We start from the raw sequence: 26,620 nt of genomic DNA, 5'->3' as shown, positions 1-26,620 counted from the left end.
ACCAGGTCAAAAAAAACATGACTGAAGAGGTCTGGAAAGCTGAACCTGGCCCCAGAAGAAGGCAAGCACTCACTCAGCGATGGTTACACAAGCGCATGTGTTTGCTTCTGCAGTAGCTGCTCTCTGCAGCCATCTGTCTGGCAGCAGCATGTTACCTATGAGACCCATCTGTGGTCACCATCCTGGAGTGAGGGAGGCAGGAGACCCCACCTCTGCTTCATGTTCCCCTAATGGAAGAGGTCCTGGTGTAACATCAGAGCCCAAAACAGCTGAGATGTGTTTGACATGGGCAAGTCACCTTGCCATTTCTGCCATACCTTCATGAAATAGGCTTCAAGAAAACAAATATGCCTACATGCAACACATGATTTTGTGAAGAAAAGCTATCATTTTAACATAGCAGATGTTCACAGGATTAGGAGAAATGTTTTTGACTGCTCATTTCCCTGCTTAGTCTGTATGTTATCATCTTCTCCACAATACATAGCTTTTAAACTGCATAATCCATGCTTTTCTACAGCAGGTGGATGAACTCTCGTTAACTGACCTTAGGATAAAGCTGCTTTTAATGCACCTGACCCAGCACTTTTGTTTGGCTGCTATCCTAAGCAGGAGGCTCCTTGCTTTAGCTGTCTCTGGTGTTCAGATTCACAAGTCACATTTTGTGGATGTACAACTAAGGCTTGTCTGTGGAGTGATGTTTGCCTCTTAAACACAACATGATCCATGAGTCCCTTCATCCCTCACCTTATTTCTGTTGGCAGACTCTCCTGAGTTTCAGCAACCTCTATATCCAGCAGAAGGCAAGGAAAAGAAAAAAGAGGGCGAATGAGCACTGCTGTAATACAGCTCACACTAACCTTCCCAGACACTGGAGACCACCTTTGAAATAATTTTTACCAAACAGGTAAAGTTCAACTGGTCCTACTCACAAAAGGGCCAACAAGAAAAGGTTGCTGACACCCCAAAAACCTCTGGAGCGAGTACTTCTGAAGGGTCACTGAATACCTGTCTTTGAAAAAGATAGGCACAGGTAACTATCTACCACGTGTAACACACACCACCAAAAACAGAGACAAGATTCTCTGCCAGCTGATCCCAAGCACATCCAACACACATGGTATAACACACACTGCTGAACCACTTCTGATTCTGGAGCCTCATACACAAAGTACACATTTCTTATTTACATTCACTTCTCAATTTTTATTCTATTTCTTGCATGGTCTTCAAATACAGCTTTACAGGTCTTTTTTTTTTTTCTGCTACAGATACTGTTGATCTAAAAACAGATTAATGAAAGTGGCATTCCAACCTTAATGAAAATTCATAACCATGAAAGATATGTCAACATATCACTTTACAATCCTAGAATGATGGTATTGGCCCGACATTCCATAGGCTTACACAATTAATTTCTGTAATAATAATAAAGTCATAGGAAGAGAAAATGTGGCAACTCCTTAAAAGCCAAGAAATAAGGCCACAAGCATCCTATGCTGTAATGTTATGCATCCAGATAAAATAAGTTGACTCTGGTATCCATGAAGAAACAAAACTCTCCCACCTGATAAACCAAGGTATCTGCTACTCAACATGCACTCAAAGCTGTATAAAAACTAGTGGCATTCAGCTCTGACTTACATGAAATCCCATAGCACAACCCTGTACCTGTCTCTAAAAATGAAATGAACTTGTTTCAACTTAAATACTTCGTTACCGCATTAAAAAAATCGTTCACATTCTGCAAAGAAAAAAAAAATAAACCAACAAAACTAACAAAAAAAATCCTGCATGTGACTGCACCAGAAGGCCAAACACAGCATCTCCTTACAGGTTGCACACCACATTTCTGCAGTCTTAATGCCATCTACTATAGGTTGCCTAACTTCCTCTGTGTAACTGGAGGCTTGTAAAAGGAACTGAACTTCCTTTGCACACCACTGAAAAAAACTCCAGGAAAATTAAAAAGGAAGATAAAGAGAGTTGATGGCAGCAGGTGAAAAAAGCAAGGTACTGCAAGGTGTATACCGTTGGCCAATTACATATCTGGGACACCGGGACTTCTGTGAAATACCAATTTCATAAATGATGCAACTACCTCACTACAAGATCCCATATCACACTGAGTCCATCCCATAGCCAAACATGTCAGACTTGGGTAAAAATATTAATCTTGGAACATTTAAAAGTAGGTAACCATTTAAATAATGTGTAAAAATGTGCTTATTGTGACATTTCTTATAGAAAAGTTATTTGATAAAAATGTGCAGGACTTTAAGACCCTGATTTAATCAAAGTACGAACAGGCTTTGAAACATGGTGACTGTTCCAAGGACAAGTCCCAGCTGTGGGCCAGCTCTCTCCTTCTCACCGTCTTTCATCCACAATCCTGTGCAAATGTTACCAAATTTAACAGGTTCAGAAGACCGCCCTGTGAATTGCCGTTTCAGTCCCAGGAGAATGATGAGGACCTCAAGCAGTGACAAACTGCCGTGTGAAGGAAGGATCATTTGGGATCCACTCCCCTTACCCAAGATGTCAGTTTCTAGCCCTGGATAGGAGGCACAGTAAGAAAGGTCAGTGCTGAGGACAGATTTGTTCTCCGTTGTGGTTTTAGGTTATTCAAAAGTGCCATCTTGGCCCTATACCATTTCACTTTTCAAAAGAAAAAGTTACAAAAACTGGTAAACAAAAAGTTAGTCAGCATACAGCTAAGTTTATATACACTGAAATTTACAAGTTTGTCATTAAGTGACTTCTGCCACAGACCACTGCACATTTGTCCCTAACAAAGCACAAAGCTTGAACCAATGGTCATTAGAAGTGACAATGGGTCATTGCTTTATCAACAGGCATAAAGATAGTAAAAAATAGAACTGTAGCTACTTATCTTTAAATTTGCTGACTAACACAAGCAATCCCTCCCACTTCTGCAACTTCTAGTTGCACATCCTGCTCTATGACAGAGAAAAAACCCCTGCATCTTTATAGACACTTCAGCCAGAAATCACTTTTCTGTTGACATGTAAACGCAGAAAACTGTCATCAACCATAGCGCCGACTGAGAGGGATTCCTCGGAGAAGCTCTAGCCCATGCAAGACTCCTTGGCACTTCACGCAGGACCAGAAGAGGACAAGGTTTCTCTTTGTTAAAACAGTGTTTTCAGCAGCATTATCCTCTTAGAAAAAATTACAGTCTGAATGTGTGATGGGTGATTTTCACATAGCCCCTTCTACCAAGCTGGCTTATTGCTGGCTTTGTGCAGCTAGACCATATGAAGACGCCCACCACTACCTGCCCAGCTGTTAGGAGGACTACAGTATTGGAACAGTTCACTGTCAAGCACTTCACAGGCTTCTTCCAAGGATAACAACATCCTTTGGAAATCCTTCCATTTTAGCAATTTCAAAACAACCCAGCTTGCTGTAAAATTCCAGGATTCTTTTATCATCTGGTCTCACTTCACAAAAAGCCCCACGGGAGCCTGAAGAAGGAAGAAAGAAACAAAACACAGTAAGAAAAGCGTTACTGTAAAAAGCACAGACATCAAGCATTAGTATAGTTCCCATCTATTTTAACATTTAAACCCAATGAAATCACTGATCCAATTCCATATGGAGCACACTGCCCCAAAAGAGACTAGATTTATGACAACATAGCTGACCATCCCCTAAAGGGACTGCACATTGCAGACATCTCATCCATCTGAATGAGCCCTCTGCACACCTCTTATTTCACATAAAAGCATCCTGAAACTCTGATGTTGGCTCAGAAAATAGCACTGGAAGAGGGCAACAAATTGCACAAACGAACTGTGAACCTCAGGTGCACAGTAAGGCAGACAGCCAAGTACTTTCACATACTGAAGGTTTTGGTAATTACCCAACAGTGCACAGTGCCACACCTAAGAATAAGTATCATTACCAAAGCCAGCAGGGGATATACAAACATTTGTGCGTTGTTAAGAATGTAAAAATGTGTGGTCTCACCACCAAATTGTTCCTTCAGTTCTTTCTATTTTCTTATTTGCAGGATAACAGTTAAAGTGAAAAGCTACCTTTGCCAAAGCCAGCAGCAGAAGTTAGCTATCTGAAAGCATTTCTAATTATTTACCCAAATCTGTAGTGCCAACTATGGCAGGTTGACATGCAAACATGGTATAATATAACCATCCTGAATTTGCCATGCATCCTAGAACTAACATGTAATTAGGAAACAAGGAATTTTGAATGCAAGAAGCTTACCATTAGCCTTTAGAGAAGAGAGTAGGCAGGCCATCATACTTTTGGCCACGCTTGGATCTGTCACTTTTTTGTGGATATCAATCTTTATCAATGACGGGAAGTTGGCAAGGAACGATTCTGGCAATACTTCTTGCTCTTCATGGAAGCTCAGCATTATTTTCTGAAAAGAATAAGGGAAATAGACATTTAATCATCATCCAGCTTTTCATTTTAATTCATCTTTATTAATGGATGCTGCTTTGCTCATAGCGTACCTCTAAACCAGCATGCTTTTCAACAGCATCTCTGATGGTCACTTAGTTCCTTCCCTGCTGAATTGCTCTCCGTACTCCAGACAAAAAGGCAAAGTACAGAAGCTGCTCAGACACACAAAGTAGGAATGCAAGACTCCTGGTATGGCTTCTCAGTGACCCACACTCCAAGTGAGAAAAACCATAAGCCAACTCATAACCAAGACTTTGTGCCAAGGACTTTTCTGCTCCTCACATCACCCCACCAGCAAGTAGGCTGGGGGCGCACAAGAAACTGGGAGGGGGCACAGCTGGGACAGCTGACCAAAGGGATATTCCACACCATAAGACATCATGCTCCACATGTAAAGCTGGGCGAAGGAGGTGGAGGGTGGGGACATACAGAATTATGGTGTTTGTCTTCCCAAGTAACCGTTACACATGATGGAGCCTTGCTGACCTGCAGATGGCTGAACGTCTGCTTGCCAATGGGAAACAGTGAATTAATCCCTTGTTTTGCTTTGTGTGTACAGCTTTTCCTTTGCTTATTAAGCTGTCTTTATATCAACCCAGGAGTTTTCTCACTTCTACTCTTCTGATTCTCAATCTCATCCCACCAGGGGGGAGTAAGCAGCTTTGTGGTGCTTAGGTGCTGGCTGGGGTTAAGCCACAATGCCTTCCACATGTGCTCTTTGGTTCACAGCAGCCTGGAACCTTTCCTGTCCATGCAATTATCTTAGGCTACATGCCCCAACAAAGGCAAATTTGTCTCTAGCTTGAAATAAGCCTTGTTGATCACTAAAGGATGTTGTTGATTACTAAAGACTATTGCTATGATCCAGGAAAGTCTTTAAGAATGTGACATCAGATGTTAATTTCATGCAACTCACAGGAATGGAACAATGAGTGAGGTAATGGAGAAATACACAAAGCCAAATCTGAAATATACTCAAGTCATTCCCCCTGCTGGTTACTGAGTTTTAAAACCTTTAAGGAAGCACTGGCTCAAGTAAACAAGCCATGTAACTTCCTCTCTTATATAACTACCATAACAACCCAAACCAGGACTCCATGGCACAAGGAACCACAATATTAGCAACTCTCACTTTTCTTTTTTTTTCAGGTCAAGTTTAAATAGAATCCCCTCAAATCTATAAACTGCCATCTCCCAAACTCTTGCAGGAAAAGTCTCTGTTAAAAGTTACTACTTCAAACCTGCTCAGCCACTTCAAGCTCAGAACCACACCTCCTCCTCCAGGCTTTTCTTTATCACAGCTGTAGCAGGCACAATTGCACAGAAAGTGTTCAAGCACCAAAGCAAAGATGGTAACTATTCTTTCCAGAAACAATTCTTTATTTTCAAAAGGTAGTTTTCTCTAGATTAAGGTGGCTTACATGTACTGCATGGATTACTACTAAAGTACACCTCATGGTTGTATGACAACACACAGCTGTATCTGTCTGGCAGTAATTAATTTTACTGTCACTGTTTAAGATGTCAGATACTGTGCTCACAGAAGACTTCAGAAAGGCACAAAAATTGAACTACACAGAAGCTCAAAATGTAATATCAAAACAATGACCTGCTTTGGAAAGAAATGTGGAGTATCTTACAGTCATCTTGAGCTACTGGAACGACCTTGACCAAAATAGAACAAGAAACCAGAATGCTTTTGTACAAAAAAAGATATTTACAATGTGTTAGACGTGCTCTGGCAGTTTGGCTAAGATTAAGTAAACCAATTGCAAGATAACTTTAAGCGCGTGAACAGCTGCCATAAGCCAATTAAAACAGAAAGTTAAACGCGTGTACAACAGCTACTAACTATAAATGTAAGTGCCTTGTGGAAATAAAGGGTCACTTGGTTCACCTGCTCTGAGAGTCTGTGCCTTCAATTCCTCAAAGAAAGACTTAGCATACAGTTCTGATCTCATGAATTATACCAACCTCTGCCTCAGAGAGCTCCTTGTCACTATTTGGTTTGGTATATTTTTCTTGCATGAAAGGGATCCAAGACATTTTGCATTTTTTAATGAAAGGAGTCACATCAACCGTTCCCAAAGCATAGCCACATATGCCATCCTCATCTTCCAAGACAAAACAGTAATCCAGGCTGAGAGTGAGTAGACCTCCTACTAACCTGCAGAAAGAAGTGTTCAAATTCAGTCAAAAGAAGGTCACTTTCAACAAGAGGAGACTCTAGGGTCAGCCAAAGAAGCGACAGAGTCCTCCAGTCACAGATTTATTTGATACAAGGCATTAATTAACAGATTGATCAGCTGTCAAAATTCAGCTGTGAGCAAAATCTGCACATCAGAATCCCACAATTTAATTCCATACACACTGCCCTTCTGCCTCAGAGACACAAACTTGCTTCACCTTTTGCCCTCAGTTTCTCTGCTGTCATTATCTCCTTGTTCTTCCATTTTCTCTTTGAGTTATTTTTTACACCAGTTACACATCTTTTCTTCACTACCTTCCTGTCACTCACAGAGCAGTCTCTTCACAAAGTTCTATCTAAATTAAACACTCAAGACAAAGAAAACCCCAAACCTGAAAATAGCTCATTTTACAGCTTGGACTTAATGCACTTTTTTTTTTTTTTTTTTTAAACTTCATCTCACTTGTCATTGCTTATTCTTTTTACAAGTTGGTACAGATAATCTATAATATGTATTTTAGAAAAAATTCAAGGCAGTCCACTGGGAGATTGGTCCTCAAAAATTCAATTACCTGGAAAACTACACTAGGTTGGAAAAAGTACCAAAGGGTAACTATAGACTACATACTTCCACAAAATCTGAAATAATAGAATACTATATGCACAGGTCTCATAACAGACATTTCAGCTAAGTCTTTTTTCTAACAGCTCACAACAGGTGACCAGAGCACAAACTAAGACATAACTGTCAATGGTATCTTTAAATAAACAAAACGCCAATTTCCTGAGGCCTGCAGAGGGCAGGGTTTGTTGTGTTTTGGTTTTGTTTGTTTCTTTTTTTAATCAAATGTTCTCTTCATTCTTCCCACACATACACTTTTAAAAGTTCAAATTAAATACATTGTCAGGACTTCATCCTTCAGAACCACCTCCGTAGGTCATTCATTCCAATACATACTTGTCTCCAATCAAATCTGGTAAACTATGGAAGGGTTGATCAGCTCCATCAGCATACATTTCTCTGCAGATCTTATATACAGAGGCCTAAGAGGAAAGAAGAGAGAATCTCAAGTCATTGGTTGCAATCAAAAGCTAACAACTTTGTTTTAGAGAGATTTCGTTAACAGCTCCTCTGTAAACTAGAATTGAGGGCATTTAAGTTACGCAGAACCAGAGTACTCATCTATGAGAGAAGATCTATTTTCCTCCACTCCCCAAAAGTAACAAAGTTGTTCCTCAAAAACACTGTGATGAAGCTGATTGGCTGTAAAGGCTGGAGGTCAACCTCCTGCACCTTGTAACAACACAAGATTAATCCCCAGGTTTAGTTACCAAATGCTGAGTGAAGATCAATACCCTCCTAAGAAGTCCCTTTTCAAAACCTCCAAAGTTCAAGCGCAATATTTTAACCATAGGGAAGGAAAAACATACCTCCACTTTCTGCATGTTAAAAGGCTTTCAGCTGAAGCTCTTTAAAGAGTAAATATGTATCAGCCACTTGTTCAAGGATATGAAAAAGTTACACTTTTGGCCTAAAAGGCTTTGCACTTGCCCTGTAAAGGACATGCCCTGTCTGACGGGCTTCAAAATCCTGATTCATCTGAAGCACTGCATATTCAACATGTTTCAAAGGAAACATGTTTCATGTCAGTGTGGCTACAAAGTTCAAGCTACATTAATCCTTACATTGTTTAAACTGCATCCATAAAGAATGTTAACTATTGGTTGATACATTATTTTCAAGTATTCCTCTTGCTAAACTAATAGCAATAAAGCTACACTACGGTCTGTTCAGAAAAAAAAAAGGGGGGGGGAGGGAACCCTCTAATTGATAAAGGTTAAAACAAAATGCCTGGTTTCTAAGTATCAAACACTGTCTGAAGCAGACTTGGCAACAATTATTTCAAAACCAGACCAAAAAGTTTACAACTGTAATTAAACCAGTAAGAATGGCTAAAATATCACATTTTACAACTACATTTTGAGACATAATATCATGGTTCTGCCCATATACCTCTGCGAATACCAGCTGTTATCCCAATAATTACTGAGTGAACAGGTATACGCGCTCTCCCCAAGGTTAAGTCATTGCTCATGTTCCCACTACAAAAATTCCTTTTCCAGGAGTGAACAACTTTAACTTGCCTTTCCGAAACAGAGAAGGCACTCACACATTTTAAAAGGTGAGGGGTGGGAGACTGCGAATCAAGACGAGGGTATACACGTACTGTTGCACAGCACATTGTTGAACTACAGGCAAGTCACATAATCTCAGTTTTCCTGTGAGCCTTGTTTGTGCCTTGTGCAAGACAGTGGGATAGCTGTTTCACAAGGGGACAAAGGGACCCAGCAGTAACCAGTGTTGCCACAAAAGGAAATACACCACTAACAACAGCAACAAGTCAAAAGCAGTTACCTCATCTTTAGGAAAGTAGGGTCGTATGGTGTACACTTTGGAAGTGGGTGTTAATGGAGGTGGTTGAAAAAAGAGGTCATTTGCCCCATCAATAGGCAGCAAACGCTGTGAAAACAAAATACTTAATATGACCATATGAACAGCAAAAGGCATCACTCTTGGGTGTGCACTGCAGACTCCCAAATTAACATTTGCTACTTACAGGCACCCCAGTAGAAAGTGGGGTTGGTATGCTTTACAAATGCAAAGACCTTATTTGAATAGAAAATATCCAATTGGTGTTTTAAAATATGCAATTGAAACAACACATTAAGAGCCTATTAATCTTATCTGCTTTAAAATACTTTTTACCAATTGTATCTACACTGTCTCTGTACAAGAACATAGAATGTCAGGAGGAAAGGTTTGGTCTGAAGAGGGTTAACTGGCCAGAGGAGACGCTTTATCCCAAAAGCAATGCGCTGATTCAATTTGCTGCGCGCAGAGCACCTGTGAGGGGGGAAAAAGTATAGCGCCTGAAAAATCCATGAACAAATTTGAACATGGCATAAACAGAATTTAAGAATATTAGCCAATTGAAACCTTTGCAACAAAGCATATTACAGGTTTATTTAGAGAAGAATCAAAATTTGCATCACTATCCCTTTTGCTCATGGAATTCCCATCGGCAGACAAGCATGCGCGCATTGTGCAATTGCGGGCGCAGATAAAAATGCTGTGCGACCTGCAAAGAAACAATGTGAAATGTACAACTAAAGCCGCTGCGCTTCGCATGCGCGTGGGACAGGCAGCATCTCCTTGAGAAATTACTGTAGAAAGGGGAGGAAAATTATTTTAAACCAAGCTGTAAGACTAATGGGCTTTGGACCAGAAAGCCTTCGGCAGACCAATCCTTCCAGACCTCTGATGTGCAACAAAAGGTTTCTCATAAAACAAAGAAAATGTCATTCAGTTGTGAAGTCATATTGATACCTGGAACTCTCCTGCTAGACCACCTCTAAAGGCCCAGGGTTCTTGGTCTCCACTTAAGAACTGTGCTGAAGATTGACTACGACACCCTGTTGAGATCAGATCCAAGCGGAGAATGTTACGAGAAGGGGGATTTCCTGGGTGTCTAACATGTCCAAAAAGCTAATACACACTTGTGGAAAAAGCTCTCTAACTGAGCTAGAATCCAGGGCTTGGGGAGGGGCTGTAATAATGTATGATTTATAAAGATTTGGTGCTTACACACTAATTGCAGTATTCCAAATTTTTTATTACCTGTAACAGACTAGTCTCAGAGGTGATTCAGCTAACACACCTCATTCCAGATGGCACAAGGATGGTGACATGCACAAGCACATAAGCTTCCCAGGCATTTTGTACTTTTTTTTTTTTTGTATATTTGTGGCAGAAACATCCATTTCACCTATGAAAAGATGATATCTTGGAAGCTACATGGCTCAATATCTATTCTTGCAAATTTTAGATCAAACAAATACCATTATCACAGCCCCTTGAAAAAAATGAACCCTTCTGAAGTCACATTTTAGTAATAATTGTTTCTAATCTTGTCAGAAAATTAGGACTGGCAATATATGCAAACAGTCTGGAACAGCCCAGGCAGCCAGGACAGTTGTATGAAATAGTATTCTTGCAAGAAACGATGCCAATTTACATAAACCAGGCTGTACCTTCACAATGCTGCTGACATGTTAAAAAGCTAAGTAGTGTTAACTGGAATTAACTCACAAATTAACTAGTACACCCTGTTGTCACAGATAATACTAGATTTTCAGCATCTTGGATTTTTTCCTCCTCAAGCATACCAGATGCACCAGGGTCCCTGCTGATCAACCAGCCACAGCAGGCCCACTGAAGTGCTCAGCTTTGCACTTACTTTAGGAAAGATTTCCATTAGCTCTTTGAGTTTTAATAATGTTTTGCCAGCAAGACACCACAGCCTTCAACAACTAACAAACATAAATGACAACTCTGGAGAGGAAGGGGAGGGGGGGGGGGGGGGGGGGGGGGGAAGCACCATATCTGGAGTGGAGATTTAAACTACCGGCCTAATTTTCTGACAAGATGAGCAGCGCAAATACTCTTTTCCTTTTGTAGACAGCAATCTACCTCCTGTTTAAGTAACAGTCTCAGATCAGTACAGACAAGTATGTTGTGCTAGTCAGAGAGTCCCAAAGTGTGCCAAGTTTGACATTTATGAGAGTTTAGGAATATATGTTAAATGCAAACTACACTAAGTATGCTAAATTTCAGAAATGATCCAAACATCAGAATTTGAATTTGGTTTACTCCCACATTTTACAATTCTCACATAAAAAGATACCCTTCACAAGGAGGTTTAGTCAATAACTTGGAAGACATTATCTGTCTGTCCTTTGAGACTACAACTTAACTAGCACTTCCAATTATTACAGTAAAGAGCTGCATGAATGAAGAGCTGTATAAATGAAAAACATTGTTAATGCCTTAGTCGCTGCGCAAATGTGACTTCAGGTCATGCCTATTGCACATCTAATCTAACTGAGCTGCCTCACAGACAAAACCTTTCCATTTTAAATAATTAATGACGACGCGCTGTGAACATCTGGCGCTGTCCATCCAATAGCAGTAGAAACTTGTGCTGAGGATTCTCCCATCTGTACACAATGGGGAAGAAGACAATAGAAGCCATTAGTAATCCATAGTACTGTACAGCCACACTAATTTAAGGGACTGAATGCTAGCTGGACTTGGGAGGAGAGGTGAAGAAAGTAAACATTCAGTGGACCATTGAGCACACCGTTGTGAAAACTAATTTGTTTGGATTTGTAATGTACTTAGCTTGATACAATGATGTCTTTTATCAAAGGCTTTTGCTCTATATGTATTTACACTAGTGATAAAATACAAGCTGAAGACAAAAGCATTCCCCCTCGCAGAGGCACTGTTAGCGTAAGACTATGACACTATCAGAAACTCTTATTTTTTCAACTATCTAATACCAGTTACTGGTACAGAACAGTGCCAAAGTTAACAGAGCCCATATTTACCGAGTTGGCTTCTAACAGGTACTATTCCAAACATTCGATGCATTTGAAGACTTGAACCCAACCTTACAGGGACAAGAAAACTGAAGGCAGTTTCAGCTGAAATCAGTAGGTAGTCTGATAGTTCTGAAATGCAGTCTTAAGTTGGGCCCTAAATGTTTAGAGATTACAAGAATCACCATTCTCTTTATAAAGCCTTGGCCTGGAGTTTTAAACAGGTAAGTTACCAAAAAGAGAGCTTTCTTTCTAATTAAAGGTCAACATACAGCAAGAAGAGACAGTCTGGGGAGTTGTGTCACACTGGTCTTAATGCATGAACTAAAGCTTTTAAAGAACATACGGCAGAGAAGTTAACATACTACAATGCTGCTGAGTTTTCCTCCCAAGCTAGTTTTCTTCTCTGTACTTTGCAGAAGGCAGTCTTAAAAGCTCTCCTTTTTTATCAACCATACATATAGGGATCAGATATTTAATAAGCAGAAAACATAGGAAGCTGTTGAGTACAGACTGGCTTGATGACTTAACAGGTCTTCTCTGTTCCTGCTTAAATCTGCCAGTGTTTAAGAGTATCATTTGAAGAATCCAAACACTAGGACTAGACCAAGGTTGTGTAATGGTTAACCACTGCAAGCTTTTTGACAGCTACAAAAGGTGTGACATGAGACCATCAGCCTTGCTGCCTGCTGTGTACATCAAGCAAGTCCACAGCATATTCCTTACAGCTGGATTGAAACCTGAAAGTGAAATGAGGTCACTAGAATTACCCAGGCCATGCTGGTGCTGTCTGCCAACTTCGGAACCCCTAAAAATCTTTCAGGAAAAAAACAAAACAACACAACCAAAACAAAACTGTTTTGAGATCAGTTTAAGTCTCAGACTAAATCTGTCTAGAGAGCTCCACAGTTTCCACCCATTACCAAAAAATTAAAAAAAAAAAAATCTCAACAATTTGGAAAGTGCTTAAAGGATATTGTTTTGCACCAGAATAGCCTTATGCTAAAGCTCGCATGCGCACAGGGCTAGGAGGATCGGCTTCCTCTTGGCCAGGCCCATTGAAAGGTCACCTCTGCAATTGTTCTGTTGAAGACAGCAATAATGTTATCAAGACAGAGCAAGCAGCAGATGGCTGATGTTGTCACATTTCATAGTGTCATTTCCAATCATACACCAGGATGTCCAAGGAGTTACATGGCATAGTCCAGTGTGCATTCAGTCAAGAGTAAGTTAAAGTCAACACTTACGTGTCAGCTGAGATTCAAGTTTCATTAGCCCAAGAAGAAAATCAAGGTCTCCAAGCTTAAGCATCCAGCAGACTTCACTTATAATACCAAAGCAAATTCACAACAAGCATTGCTTCAAATAGTGAGACAGGAAAACATTTAAAACAGGGTCAAACCAGACCCCATGTCCAAGAAAACACATTTGTCTAATACTTTGTTTTTCCCCGTGGGCTAATTAAAAATGAAAAAAAAAAAAAAAAAAAAAAAAGAAAAAGACACTATCTGGGATTATAATGGCTCCCAATGCACCTACCTAACCACTGCACAAAAGATTTCACCATTGACATAATACTCTTGATATCCCAGACGTAGGAGTACATGTCATAAAGGATTGTCCTGTTGGCACAATTGGAGAGGCGAGTGAACATCCCCATCACCAAACTGCACATCTCTTCAAACTTGGCTGCTCGGTTACGCCATTCTTCTATCTACAAATGGAAGCAAAAAATCCACAAGATCAAACACAGCCTTCTAGGGAGGAGAGGTAGTCTAAATATGGAGAAAGAATATACAGTTTATGACTTCATTTTAGCAGCATGGTCTACCACACCACACATGATTCACAAGTATTCTCTATGAAGTGGAGCCAGGACAGGGATCACTGGTCAAATGCAGACACCAGACTGCCTTCACAGCTACATGGCACAACAGGGCTTAAAACAGTAGATTGCGCTGGAGGAATTAAAGTGACTGGGATCTGCAGTTAGTTATACGCTATCCTTCAGCTTTTAGGAAGTGGAACACCAATCTCTATTACCAGCATCAGATAAAATTGCTCAGAATTCTGATTTAAAAGGAGAGAAACAAGATACACTCACTTTTTCAGCATCCTTTCCTTTGCAATTCACACTGACAACACTGCTGTTTGCTCTGAGCCACTGGAATTCTCTCAACATTTGTGCACCTTTGGGCCCATGTTCATAAGGAAGGTAAAACAAGTCAGCAAGAAGCTGCAAGTCCTCTAATGTCACAGGCTCTACAGTGTAGAGAGGTTTTTCGCTTGGTCCAGGCACAAACTGTTCTTTGTTAATTTGCTCATCAGTCTGCATAGGGGCAATGTCACTACCAGAGTCTTCCTGCATAGACATCTCTGGGGACTTTGATTCAGCTATGCTCTCCTTATCGGTATCCATTGGCTTCAACTCCTCTGCCATCTTGGCTTCGGCAATATCTGTCAGTATTTGATTGGCATTCTTGTCTGTGTCGTCTTGTTTCTCCACCACCATGTCCATTGGTTCCTCATCAGATTGTTTCTTCTCTTCTTCCTTGATCAAGGCTGGTGACTCACTGCTCAGCGCTGCCCCCTGACTCATGATGGGTTCCTGGTAAACTGTTGTAACCACAGTTGCTGCATTTAAAGAGGATGGTGCCACCAGAGGCCCTACATCCCCTACAGTAGTTTTAGCACCACTGTGGGCCACTTGCCTACCTGAGAATAAGAAGAAACAAGGTAAAAGTTTTTAATATCTGCCAACTAACATTCAAATCAGCAACTTCTGCAAATCACGGATTATTCTGTTGCCACAGCACCTGATCAGTGCAGCTTTCTTTAGGTACTTGGCCTGTTCACTTTCGTCATTGTAATTTCTTGTCTTCTGGCAAATTTTCCCCACTACGTGACTGATAAGCAAACATAGGATGGGGAAAAAGTTCAGAAAATTAGTTAATATTTATGTGCTGCCAGCAGCATTTCTGACTATACCATCAGAAAAGTTCTCAAAGTTAACTTTTTTCCTCTGCATCAACTGACTTGTTAAAGCTTTACTTGGATATAGAGCACACTTCAAAACAAAAGGACTGATTCTTAAATATTTCCATTGCAAAAATGTCTTTAACCCAGGGAACACCGAGATATTCAAAACTTGACTGGACATGGTCTTGGGCAACCTGCTCTAAACTCACTCTGCTTGAGCAAGGTGGTTAGCCTAGTAGATTTCAAGAGGTCCCTTCCAATCTAAACTATTCTGTGAAAACAGAGGAAGATGACACCTTAATTATGACTCCTCACCCAATGTTTCTGCTGCAGCTGAGTTTTAGAAAGATCTGAAATCCTACAGCAGTTCAAAAGAATAGCTGTATCAGAGCAGAGCTAGGAGGAGAAGAGGTTCTTTGATTCTCCAACCAGTTATCAGAGAAGGGCACTCTGACCACCTCAAACTCACATTTGAGAAAAGCAGATTTCACCTCAGATCCCAAGCTCCCATTACTACAAAAAAGGCACATAATGCTTGAAGGAACCCAGCTGGTTACTGTAGACAGAAACTCAGAAAAATAAAGCAACTGGAAGATCATGGACTCTTACGGGGCAGAACTAATGTTTACAGTAATCTAACACCTATTTCAAAAAAAGACTATTCGTCCTATTCTCTCAGGTTCCATAGAAGCCTAGTAACAACTGGGACTAACAAGATCCAGACTCTTTCCTGTCTTGTATCAAGTGCCAAAGGATCATATGTCAAGGCTGCTGCTGATCAGTCAGGACACTACAGGCACATTGCAGAATGATAAGCATTCCTCTTTATTAAGGTTCTTCCAATTAGTAAGGCAGAAAATACTTCCAATTGAAAAGCAGGCAAATTGCGATGACCTATAAAATAATCTAAATGCAAGAACTGGACATTTAAGCCCAGTTTTCTACCAATCCCAAAACAATACCAAACCAAACTTACTGCTGTATTGCTGAGGTACTCCAAATTCCTGCAACCATTCCGTTAAGGCCAACTTCAGGGCCATTTGTGGGCTGTACAGAACATCTGTTTCAATATCTTCATCACTCCCCTCATTTTCCAATTTAATCTGGATAGAAACTGTACTGTCTTCAGTATCAGCTACAGAGACAAGTTTTAAAAAGTTACAATGCAAGTTTCATTTACAAGAAAAAGTCATGTTCTACAAGGCATTCAACAGCCTTACTTCACAAAGAAGGACAAAGCATTACATCCCAATTAGGCAAAATTGAATGCTATGGTCACCATCAATGTCAACACAGAAACAGCATGCAGAAACTAGACATTCTGGCACTCAGTATTTCTCTTTTGATCTGAACTGCTTCTATTCCAATGCAATCAAATCCATGGACCCTTAAATCAAATTTGAGCATTAAAATTATTTGCTGAGAGAGCTTTTCATACAACCACAGATACCTCTCAAGACTTAAGAGATTCTCTGATAGCATGTGCTACAGATACTTCCCAGGAAGTCAATAAAAGAATAAGCGCCCATTATCTTTCAGGCAACTGCCATTTGCTTATGGGATAGAAAATGCTAGGTGATCTTAGAAAGAAAAAGTTGGTAAGGAAAGACTAGAACCATTTAAAGAAATAAAATTAAAAAGCAGTATGACTTATACAGTTAAGTGTAGATACCAGCAAACAGTTACACATACTTACTCATCACCACATCTTTTCTCACTCCATTCATATTGGACTTGTACCAGGTTGCAAGCGTGTGAATAGCAACATAATTGGCTTCAAACTCGCAGTTGGGATTGGTCAGAACTCCCTTTAGTCGAGGGATGAGCTCAGTTGACCGACCTTTGTAAGGCCCAAGAAAAAGTCTCTTTTGATCATAATCATTAGCATGAATGTTATCCCAGATAACTGGTGCTCTCCTGATGATCTTAGAAACTTCTTCTATGGACTCTACTGGAATGTCTTTGGATACAACTTTCGGACCTAAGAGGAAAACAGGATAATCAGAGAGCTTTGCATATACTTGAAGATTTACTGCCCAAGTAGTTGGACGGTTAATTTTACTAAATACTTATAAGAAATCACTTTTAACACCAACAGGAAAAAAAAAGCAAGCACAAACCAAACAATTTTTACCTGTCCATAACACTTCAATGCCAGGGAGCAGCTTTTCTCCTACAGTTCGTAGATACGGCGACTGGGCAACATTTGGATAACAGAAAGTCCCACAGTACTCTGTACACAAAAAGATGTCACTGTTAGTAGATGGATACACACGTGACAACATACCCAACTGTCCCATGAACACATTGAGAAACTACTACCATTTGAGAAGAGAGACATCTAGAAAATGAATGAAGAAAGGCCCCAAAATCTAAAGTTTAAATAAAAATGATAAAAGGAAGGGTAGAGAATTTATTTAAAACTGCTCAAACATCAAAACTAGGAAAAAGCTAACGAAGCCCGTAAATAGAAAGGCAGGTTACAGCAGACAATATGCAACAGAATTAGAAACCCTGAGACTGATTATGAAGTGCAAATACCTAAAAATATTAACACCAGAACATAAGTCTCTTTGAAGTTAAAGAGGAGGTCTGCAACAGTATCAAACTTTTACAGTGTAAGGTGATAAACATCTTATCAATTATAACATTGCTACTGAATTTAATTTTCCTTGCAAGAATCACCAAACATAGTGATTCTCTCCCTTACAATATTCTTACAGGTATGAGAGGAAGCTTGCAATTTAAAAAAGCAATGACTGGACCTGAGAGCAAATAACCTTATATTTTAAAATAAATAAATAAATCAGCTCAGTGACTAGTAAGTGGGTAACCTTATTAAAAACAAGCACCAATGACAGAAGTAAGCACAGACTGCGCTGCATCTCTACTTTGAGAAAATTTTAAGAAACTTAACACCTAGCCAGATGAAGAAGCAAAAAGATATTGGTACAAGACAGACAGAAATCTTTCTTTAACCTAACTTTCAGTTCAAACTTCTTGAACCATTCTATCAAGCGGCCTTGTTTGCTTGGCCTTTCACAGATGTGTAGATTTGGCAAAACATCTGCATAGATTTGGATTACTTGAACATTTCCTTATAAGTCAGTTTCTTCAAAGAACCCCAAAATACTCCTTAGAGAAGTGATTAAATATTAAACCAGCTTTTCAACCAGTAAGATAATAGGGCCCCTCCTTTAAGGCTAAACAAAATTATTAATCTCATTTTACCTGTAGGACAGAAAAGGAATGTGTCTGGTTCTCCTAGATATTGATAAATTTCATTTGTGATTGAGACCTGAGCATGAGCAAAGGAGCTGAAAACTTCTTTGTCTGCTGCACACATATTGTGATCAATATCATCAAACAGCAGCGCAAAAGATCTGCAGCCAAACTGGGAGACCTAAAACAAGATACAAGAGCAAAAGGTTTAATTTTTTAAATTATTTTTCTTATTTAAAAATCAAACTGCAGATTTTTTAAAAGGAAAAGCTACAGCAATGGGGGAGAGAAGGTAAGTGAGGCAAGCCAGTCTTTGGTATCTATTCACAATGAATGCCTATCTCTGACCCACTGGTCTGCTTTTCTCAAAGATCTACAATCTGTTTGAGTTTTAGCAATCCAAAGCTGATCTCACTGGACAGACAGCTGGAAAAAAAACTAACTCTGTAACAGCTTTTGGACAAAAAAGAGAAGTCAATTATGAGAACAAAGAAGATGTGTATGTCCGTCTTTGAAGGTGTTTATTGTGGACAAGTTCTTGCTTTAAAAATTCATCCTGGCTTCAAGGCCTAAATTACTCTGAAGACAAGCTCCCAAGAACAGTCTTCAGAACTGAAAACAAGACTTTTTTTTAACATAGATAACCACTGGCCACTTGTGCAATGCAACCTGAAAACAGCCACTGGGATTGTTCAGAGGCATCCAAACACTGGTGCTGAAAACATTAAAGAAGCTAGTGAAAATCCGCAAGAGTGAGCAGGGTACCAACATTTTCAAATCAAGTAACACCGCAACTGTGGTGAGCTTGTGTCACACTCACCTGGTCCAGCTTGCGTTTCAATGTGGATACCTCTTTAGGATTGGAGAAAGTGATGTCAAGTCCAGGAGAGATTGCATAGATGAATTCTATTTCATGCTCTCGTGCAGCTGATATTAGAGTCATTAGCTGCTCTGGAAATCAAATATTTCAGAAGAATTCAACAATTAAAATCTCAGACGTAATTATAAATAAATTATAAAATACAGATGCCTCTGCTACCAGAATAATAATAATAAAAAAAAATCTGGATTTTTTTTAAATTAACATAGCAAAGAGCACTAAACTGTTTAGAAGAGTTGTCAGAAGTTATGCCAAAATGAATACACCAACTGTCCTTGCACCGTTATTTTCCACGTTAAAATTTGTTAAAGATTTTAAAAATTCTCTATCTCAATGTTGTAAGACAAATGTGGATGAAGGCTGTTTTTTCAATTTGCACACTAACAGCTCTAGAATCATTATTCACTTTTTCAATTTTTATCACACATACTAAGATATGATTCAATGTAGTAATATGCTGCATGACACCGATTCACATATTATTCATATGACTGAAGCTCAGGGGCCATAAAAAGGGCTTTTTTAACATTACTGTGCAAAAGTAGATGCTTTAAGAACCAAACTTCAAATTGAATAATCCATACAATTAATAAATAAAATTATTTTTTAGAATAATTAACAATCTTTGTCATTATTGGCAGTTATCTTCCAGTATCCTTTCGATTATACTTCTGCAGTGATTCAAAGTGGTCTCCAAGAAGGATTATTTAATTTCAAGCAAGTATCATTCTTCCCCTCACCCAAGGAAAATAGTAATTCCCACAGGCTAATAAATACCAGAGGTGGATAAAAAGCCTTACACCAGTTTTAAAAGATCTTTATGTTCTGACTAAACAGTCAAAAGCCACTTTTCTGACTGGTACTGTCACTCTTCATTGAGACAAGCACTTAATGAATCACACAAATGAGCATGTTATTAGCTCATCAATCTTTTTTTCTTTCCTGAAGCAAATAATTACTACTTCAAAATATGGCCCAGATGTTCAAGAGCCAGAGGAATAGTTCTAAGCAACCTTCCCTAGGAAAAAAGTAAATCTCATAAGATAAAGCCTTAAAAGCAGTTTTAGAAATCAGTCATAGAGTTATAGTTAGAAGAAGTAAATCCATGCTTTCACCAAAGCTCCACTAAATACATCTGCATGAACAGCTCCCTACTCACCTTTGGAAATTGCTACTGTGATTAAACACATACAAGCATATGTAGTAAAGACCAATTCACCCAAGTGTCTATTTATAGAAAACACAGAGGAGAAATAAAGGCAATTACCCGCTTCCTCCACAGAGTACATTTCTCGCCAGAACATCCTGTGCTTGTAGTCATCCTTTGGAGCATACAGGTATGTGTTTAGTCCCCACTTTTGAAGTCTATGAACATAACAAAAAAGCCTTAATTGGGAGAATAGTCTACAAATTCAGGAATTCTACATTTTACTTGATCTAATTATTTTTTTTCTTCATTAAACATTGTTTTAAACTACTAAGTCATAACTTTACACGCAACTGACATTGCATAAATTCAGTTTAGGCAAGATGGAAATGTGAATATGAGCCCCCAAGAATAGTGACATGAGGCAAAAAGCTCCTCTAGGTTAGAACAATAACTCTTTTCAGGCTTAAGTATAAGATTATGATTATATTGTGATGGAATGTGCTGCAGTAAGAGGAAGCATGACTTGCCTTCTAAAAAGTTCTTTTCTCTGCTCCATAACCCAAGGTCTTCCATAAAATCCTACAGGAAACAAGATTAAAATTATCCAGTTAGATGTTGGATTCTGCCTGCTCCATGAAACATTGTATTACAACCCACTGTTTTCTTCCCCTTCTGCTGCACTCATTAAAAAGCTTTCTAAAGAGGGGAGGCAGGGGGAAACCTAGCTAGACAGCATTAGGAGTATAAGAAGTTATAACTGCATTTTAAATTTAGATCAGTTTAGGTTATTTCATTTCTTTTGATCTAAGGCAGGGGTGTCAAAATTTTCACCGCAGGCTACAGCCTCATGGTTGCCTTCAAAGGGTCGAATGTAATTTTAGGACTGTATAAATGTAACTACTCCTACATTTATACAGTTCTAATATTACATTCGGCCCTTTGAAGGCAACCGTGAGACTGATGTGGCCCCTGGAAAAATTGAGTTTGACACCTCTGATTTAAGGTATTATAATTTTGGCCACTGAAGCAATAAATTTTCAGAATCTAAACTATTCCTGATCACATGCCCTTGAAAAGTCAGCATTATTATAAGAGCAGACTGAACAGTCATAACCTAGTTAAACTATCACTCCAGACACCTACAAAGTAGATTTGATTGCAATGTGAACACTGAAGACACTTGAAAATATTTACCAGCTCGAAAACGCATAACTGATGGTACAGACTAGAATGCTAAATACACGGAGTATATAAATACATACTGAGGTAGATGATGAGTAATAAAAAAAAGTGTACAAGTGAGTTAACAAAACACTTAGGATTTCATTGCTTTTATTCAGCTTAATTGCCTCCTTGACAAAATTAACTTGCAAGTTGATATCTTTCTTTACCATTCCCACATCTTTACAAGCTAAGACCATGCCTTTGAATAATCATATAAAAGCATCTACACAAGTGATTTTAGAACAGTGTATATTCAAAGTCATGGAATTCCACAGAAATTGTAACTGTTTCTGGTTTTAAATCTAATCCTTCCATTCTAGAAACATAATACCTTAAAAAGCAGTCTCAATGCACTCAGTGAAGTAAATTCACTTAGACATATGTGCGAACAGTTCAATCACAAGTGGGCACTTCAAAACAAAGCTTCAGCTTAAAATAACACTGAAATTTAATAAGCTCTTATTTTCAAACAGCATGGCCACTCAGTGATGAATGATGCTCCTCATACAGAAAGCTCAGAAGTCCCCATAGACCATCAGTTCATAAGGTAGACAATATCTTCATTTCCAGAACTATTCACCATTGTAAATCTATAAATGTTTGGTCTCACAGAGGTCAAAACCACCTTCCTATGGCCTTTCACAACTCACAGAAAACGCTTCTGTTGCATCAGTTTTATTTTAATAACTATTAAAGTCACCTGCTAAGTGAACAATGTTCTTTTAAGCTTAAACCAGGATCAAGTTCTAAGAACTAGTCTCCCAAAAGGTGATTTTAGACTAACTAGCACCACGAAGTGGCAAAGCTGAGTAACTACTACTCCTCACAAACTGCAAAGTGACAAGTTAAGGACACTAAAACAGAGGAACAAACAAGAGAGCAGTTGCAAGGCATGAAAACCTCCCAGATTATTTCACCCGGAACAAATATCTCATTTTCACTAGAGCTGCCCAATTCTGACCAATACTGAGGAAGCTCAAGAAGCCACAAAAGGACTGAGTTACTGTGGTACCTTATGTCTCATAACTCATTCACAACACTTCTGCTTTACCTGTGAAACTGCTGTTTCAGACCTACTAGCCTAAAGCAGAGCAGGGGCCCACTATAAAAAAAAAAACAAACAACAACATGAAAATCGGATAACAAAGACTAACTAAATAAGATTGAAAAGAACATGCTAATCCAAAGCGATACTGTTCCATCTGTCACCACAATCCTTAGATTACTAGTGTTGCCAGCTGATGAACAACTCTTGGATCTTTCTGTTCAACTAAATATCGATTTGGTTTTGTATTACTCCCTCAAGACTGAGTCAGGTTAATACAAAAATCAACAGATCATGCCAAATACCTCATCCCAGTTACCACACTCTACATCACTCAAAGTCAGAATAACCTGGAGGCAGAGAACCAGAGTTTTGCATCCAGTACTCTCTTACATCTTATTACTCCTCAAAACAGTGCATTTTATATCTGTCACAAGCTTTTCACACTCTTAGAGTGCACACCCAGTATGTGGATCATTTCCCCTTCCCTTTTCTACAAAAGATACAAACTCTCCCTGTCATTGCTTTAATCTCAACATACCTCTAGTCTGTGTTAACTGTTGCACTATGTTGAAGTATTTATCTACACTTCTGAAGTTAATCCCTGTTTTCCTCTTACCCCTATAATTCTCTCGAGTCACTAAAGAGACAGATGTTTTTACCCACTACCATTTACCTCATTCGCCACAAAAGGGTTTTTCTAGTTGTTTTTTGTTTGATTTGGTGTGGCTTTTTTTGTTTATTTTTAAACACTTCCCCAATCCTTTTTTTTCCTGTACACATACTAATGTTAGACTGGTAGCTACTAACTAGTGTCAGACTGCTTCACTGGGCAGAGGCCATTTTCTTGCTTTGTTTTATGCACAGCACAGTCAAGAACACCTGCGCCAAAACAAATGCAGAGATCAACAATGTGACTAAGATGACAAGAAAAATTATTATGGTATACACCATGGTTCTGATATAACATTGATAAACAGACGATCCATGGTCAAGGTATATTGGCAGAAACATGATAAAACATGCTGTGAGGATCTGTATTTCTCTTCACTGTTATCTGCCTCCAAAGCCTTACATTTAGTACCTATCTTCAGAGAATTAAGTCTATTAACAAAAAAAGTTCTCTCTCTCCTAGTAAGTGCTAAAAAAATAAAGGCATTAACCAGGTCTAGTGCACTTCACACGGTGACATTTACAGGAGCCAAATGGTCTTTTCAAGATATGAACAAAAGGCATTCTGCAAGGAAGGCAGATACTGACTTTGATAAACAGCCTGTTTCACTCCCCATTCCATCTGTTAATAATTTTGTTCTCCTGCTGTAGATTCATTATAGGTACCGAAATAACAGTAGCCCATGGGAATTTAAAATTAATCCAGATTTTCTATTATGTTGGAAATAAACAATTTTTCTTGGTGGTTTTCGACCGCATACTTTAACTGACCTGTCAGAAACACAGATAAATTCTGTAGTTACTGAGGAATGCAAAAAGAGTCTCTTTATTCTGCAGCTTCTGCAACAACTTAAACCTTTTAATGCTACAACTATGCCAAAAGACATAAGAGCACTGCTCTACAGCACAATTAAAATGGTAAGCTACAACACTTTAGAGAACAGGGAGCATTTAATATTAATTCCAGAACAGATGTTTACAGAATCACCTATTCCCTACCCAGGAAACTGAAGCTGAGCCTCTGGCGCTCAGGAAGAGCATGTACAGCTGGGATAATCGCACAGCAGCTCTTCTCTTTCTCTCCTACCTCCTCCTTTAGACACGTACTAGCAAGGGAACCACAACACTGCCTCAGCCTTCATTAGAAATCATCAGCCCGCTGGGGGCCTCACCCCGCCGAACAGCTGCCACTAAAGGGCGCTTCCTGCTCGCCAGCAGCTTCCAGCACAAGCCCCAGGGGCCGCAGCCCCGCCCGAGAGCCGCGGCTCCTCCCCGCCCCAAAGCCCTCTCCAGCGGAGGGAGCCCCGGCCAAGAACCGCGCACCGCCCTCCTCGCAGAGCGGGCTCCTCCGGGCATCGTAGTAGGTCGGGAGAGGAGACGGGGAACAGCAGCACCAGCTGGGACCGGTTCCCCCGCGGTCTCCCGCGGATACCGCCCCCCCAAACACCTCCCGCGCCCCCTCCCACACCCCCCGTCTCCCAGGGATATCGGACACCGCTCCCAGAGCCCTTACCTTCCACGACGCCGCAGAGGAAGCGGCGGGAGCCCAGCGCGGTCTCCGTCTCGGTGTCGGTTTCCTCGCCCCCTGGGACCGGCCCCGCGGCGGCGCCCGGCGGCTCTAAGGGAGCACCGGGCACTCCAGCGGGGTTGGGGCTGCCTTGGGGCTCCTCCAGCGCCGCCTGCCCATCCTTCTGCACCATCCTGCCGCCCGCCGCCAGGACCCCCGCTCGCTGGGCCGGGCCAAGCCGAGCCAACCCGAGCCCTTGCTGCCCCCTCTCCGCAACCCCTTTGTCTCCGCCGCTCTGGGCCGCCGCCGCTTCCTGTTTACGGGGCCCTGCGCCTGCGCGGGGAACCGGCCCCAACCGGTCCGCGCCGCTCTGCCCTCAGCCGCCCCGCTCAGAAACGCGAAAAGGGACCGCGGCAGGGGCGGGGGAGCTGCTACCTCCTCGGGAAACGAACGACACGGGCCGCCGCGGCCTAACGGCCTCCCCCCGCCGCGCTGCCGGGACCGCGCCGCTCGAGCGGGAACAAGGGACTGAGAAGAGGGAGTCACCTCAGGGAACGGGCGGGCGGAGCGGGGGGGAGACGGGCACGGCGCATGCGCGGAACGCGAGGGCTGCTCACTGCGCCTGCTCGGGAGGCCAGCGGGGGGAGGGACGAGGTTGCGGCTGCTCGAAGCGCCTGCGCGGAGAGCCGGTGCGTGCCCACGGCGCATGCGCGAGAGGCGGCGGGGAAGGGGAGAGGCGGCAGCGGGACAGCACGCAGGTGCGGGAAGGGGGGCGGCGCATGCGCTGTAGGCTTTGTGTAGGGAAGCGGCGTCGCGGGGAGGGGAATGAAGTGTTTACTTCGGTTCTGCGCATGCGCCTCAGGGGACGGCGCTGAGGAGCCGCGTGGGCGGGAGCGCGCCTGCGCGCGATCGATGCGTCACCACTCACGTGGGGTCCGCGCGCCCTCCCGCGGGACGTGTGCTGCTTGCGGCGGGGCTGGGGCGTTCCTCCCGCACGGTGGGGTGCGGGGTGGAAAAGCTCCTTCGGACGCTCCCCTCCTCCCAGCACAGCTGGTGCTCCGTTTGCAGATGTTTACACACCTGGAAGGGCCTACGAGGATGCTGAAGGACAGGCTACCAAGCTGAGATCTTAATAAATCAGGAGGGGCCATTCAGATGGCATCACTCCAGCTGGGTGGGAGCATGTGTGGCTGGGAGCAACAGGCCCCAGAGCATCACAGAATCATTTTGGTTGGAAAAGACCCTCAAATCATCGAGTCCAACCATTAACCCAACACTGGCAATAAACCATGTCCCGAAGAACTTCATCTACATGTCTTTTAAACACCTCTAGGGATGGTGACTCAACTGCTTTCCCAGGAAGCCTGTTCCACTGCTTCACAACCTTTTCTATTAAGAACTTTTTCCTAATAGCCAATCTAAAACTCCCCTGGTGCAACCTGAAGCCATTTCCTCTCATCCTACACTTGCTAGTTGGAAGAAGAGACCAACACCCTCCTTGCTGCAAGCTCCTTTCAGACAGTTGTAGACAGCAATAAGGTCTTCCCCCAGCCTCCTTTTCTTCAGGCTAAACAGCCCCAGTTCCCTCTGCTGCTCCTCATCAGACTTGTGCTCCAGACCCTTCACCAGCTTCATCACCTTCCTCTGCACTCTCTCCAGCACCTCAATGTCTTTCTTGTGGTGACCTGTGCTGTTTTAGGTGAGCTTTTTATAGCTCCCAGAGTAGAGGAAAGTCTGGGGGGGTGGGGGGGAAGTGGTGATTGTGAAAGAGGGACAAGTCTTGACAAGTCCTGTGCTACGTTGAGGGGTCTCTGCTTTGCCCCTTTGTATCATGCAGAAATCCAGGGGGAAGGGATGAT

At 41.3% G+C, this 26,620-nt stretch overlaps 1 protein-coding gene across 1 annotated transcript; it reads right to left on the bottom strand.

The window, feature by feature from the left end:
- Window positions 1-1,185: 1,185 nt before the first annotated feature.
- OGA (O-GlcNAcase) lies at window positions 1,186-25,330 on the bottom strand. Its single transcript, XM_082052888.1, has 16 exons — window positions 24,768-25,330; window positions 20,841-20,892; window positions 20,431-20,528; window positions 19,104-19,234; window positions 18,293-18,464; window positions 17,196-17,294; window positions 16,758-17,042; window positions 16,038-16,196; window positions 14,187-14,797; window positions 13,622-13,796; window positions 10,029-10,114; window positions 9,057-9,161; window positions 7,599-7,684; window positions 6,427-6,619; window positions 4,249-4,408; window positions 1,186-3,488 (listed from the first exon to the last, which is right to left on the bottom strand). The coding sequence occupies exons 1-16, from the start codon at window positions 24,952-24,954 to the stop codon at window positions 3,352-3,354; spliced, it is 2,736 nt and encodes a 911-aa protein (XP_081909014.1). The 5' UTR covers window positions 24,955-25,330; the 3' UTR covers window positions 1,186-3,351.
- Window positions 25,331-26,620: the final 1,290 nt, after the last annotated feature.

This window comes from Streptopelia decaocto (genome assembly GCF_964273445.1).
Source record: "Streptopelia decaocto genome assembly, chromosome: 5".
In the NCBI taxonomy this organism is placed as follows: domain Eukaryota; kingdom Metazoa; phylum Chordata; class Aves; order Columbiformes; family Columbidae; genus Streptopelia; species Streptopelia decaocto.
This window is presented reverse-complemented; position numbering and strand designations above follow the sequence as displayed.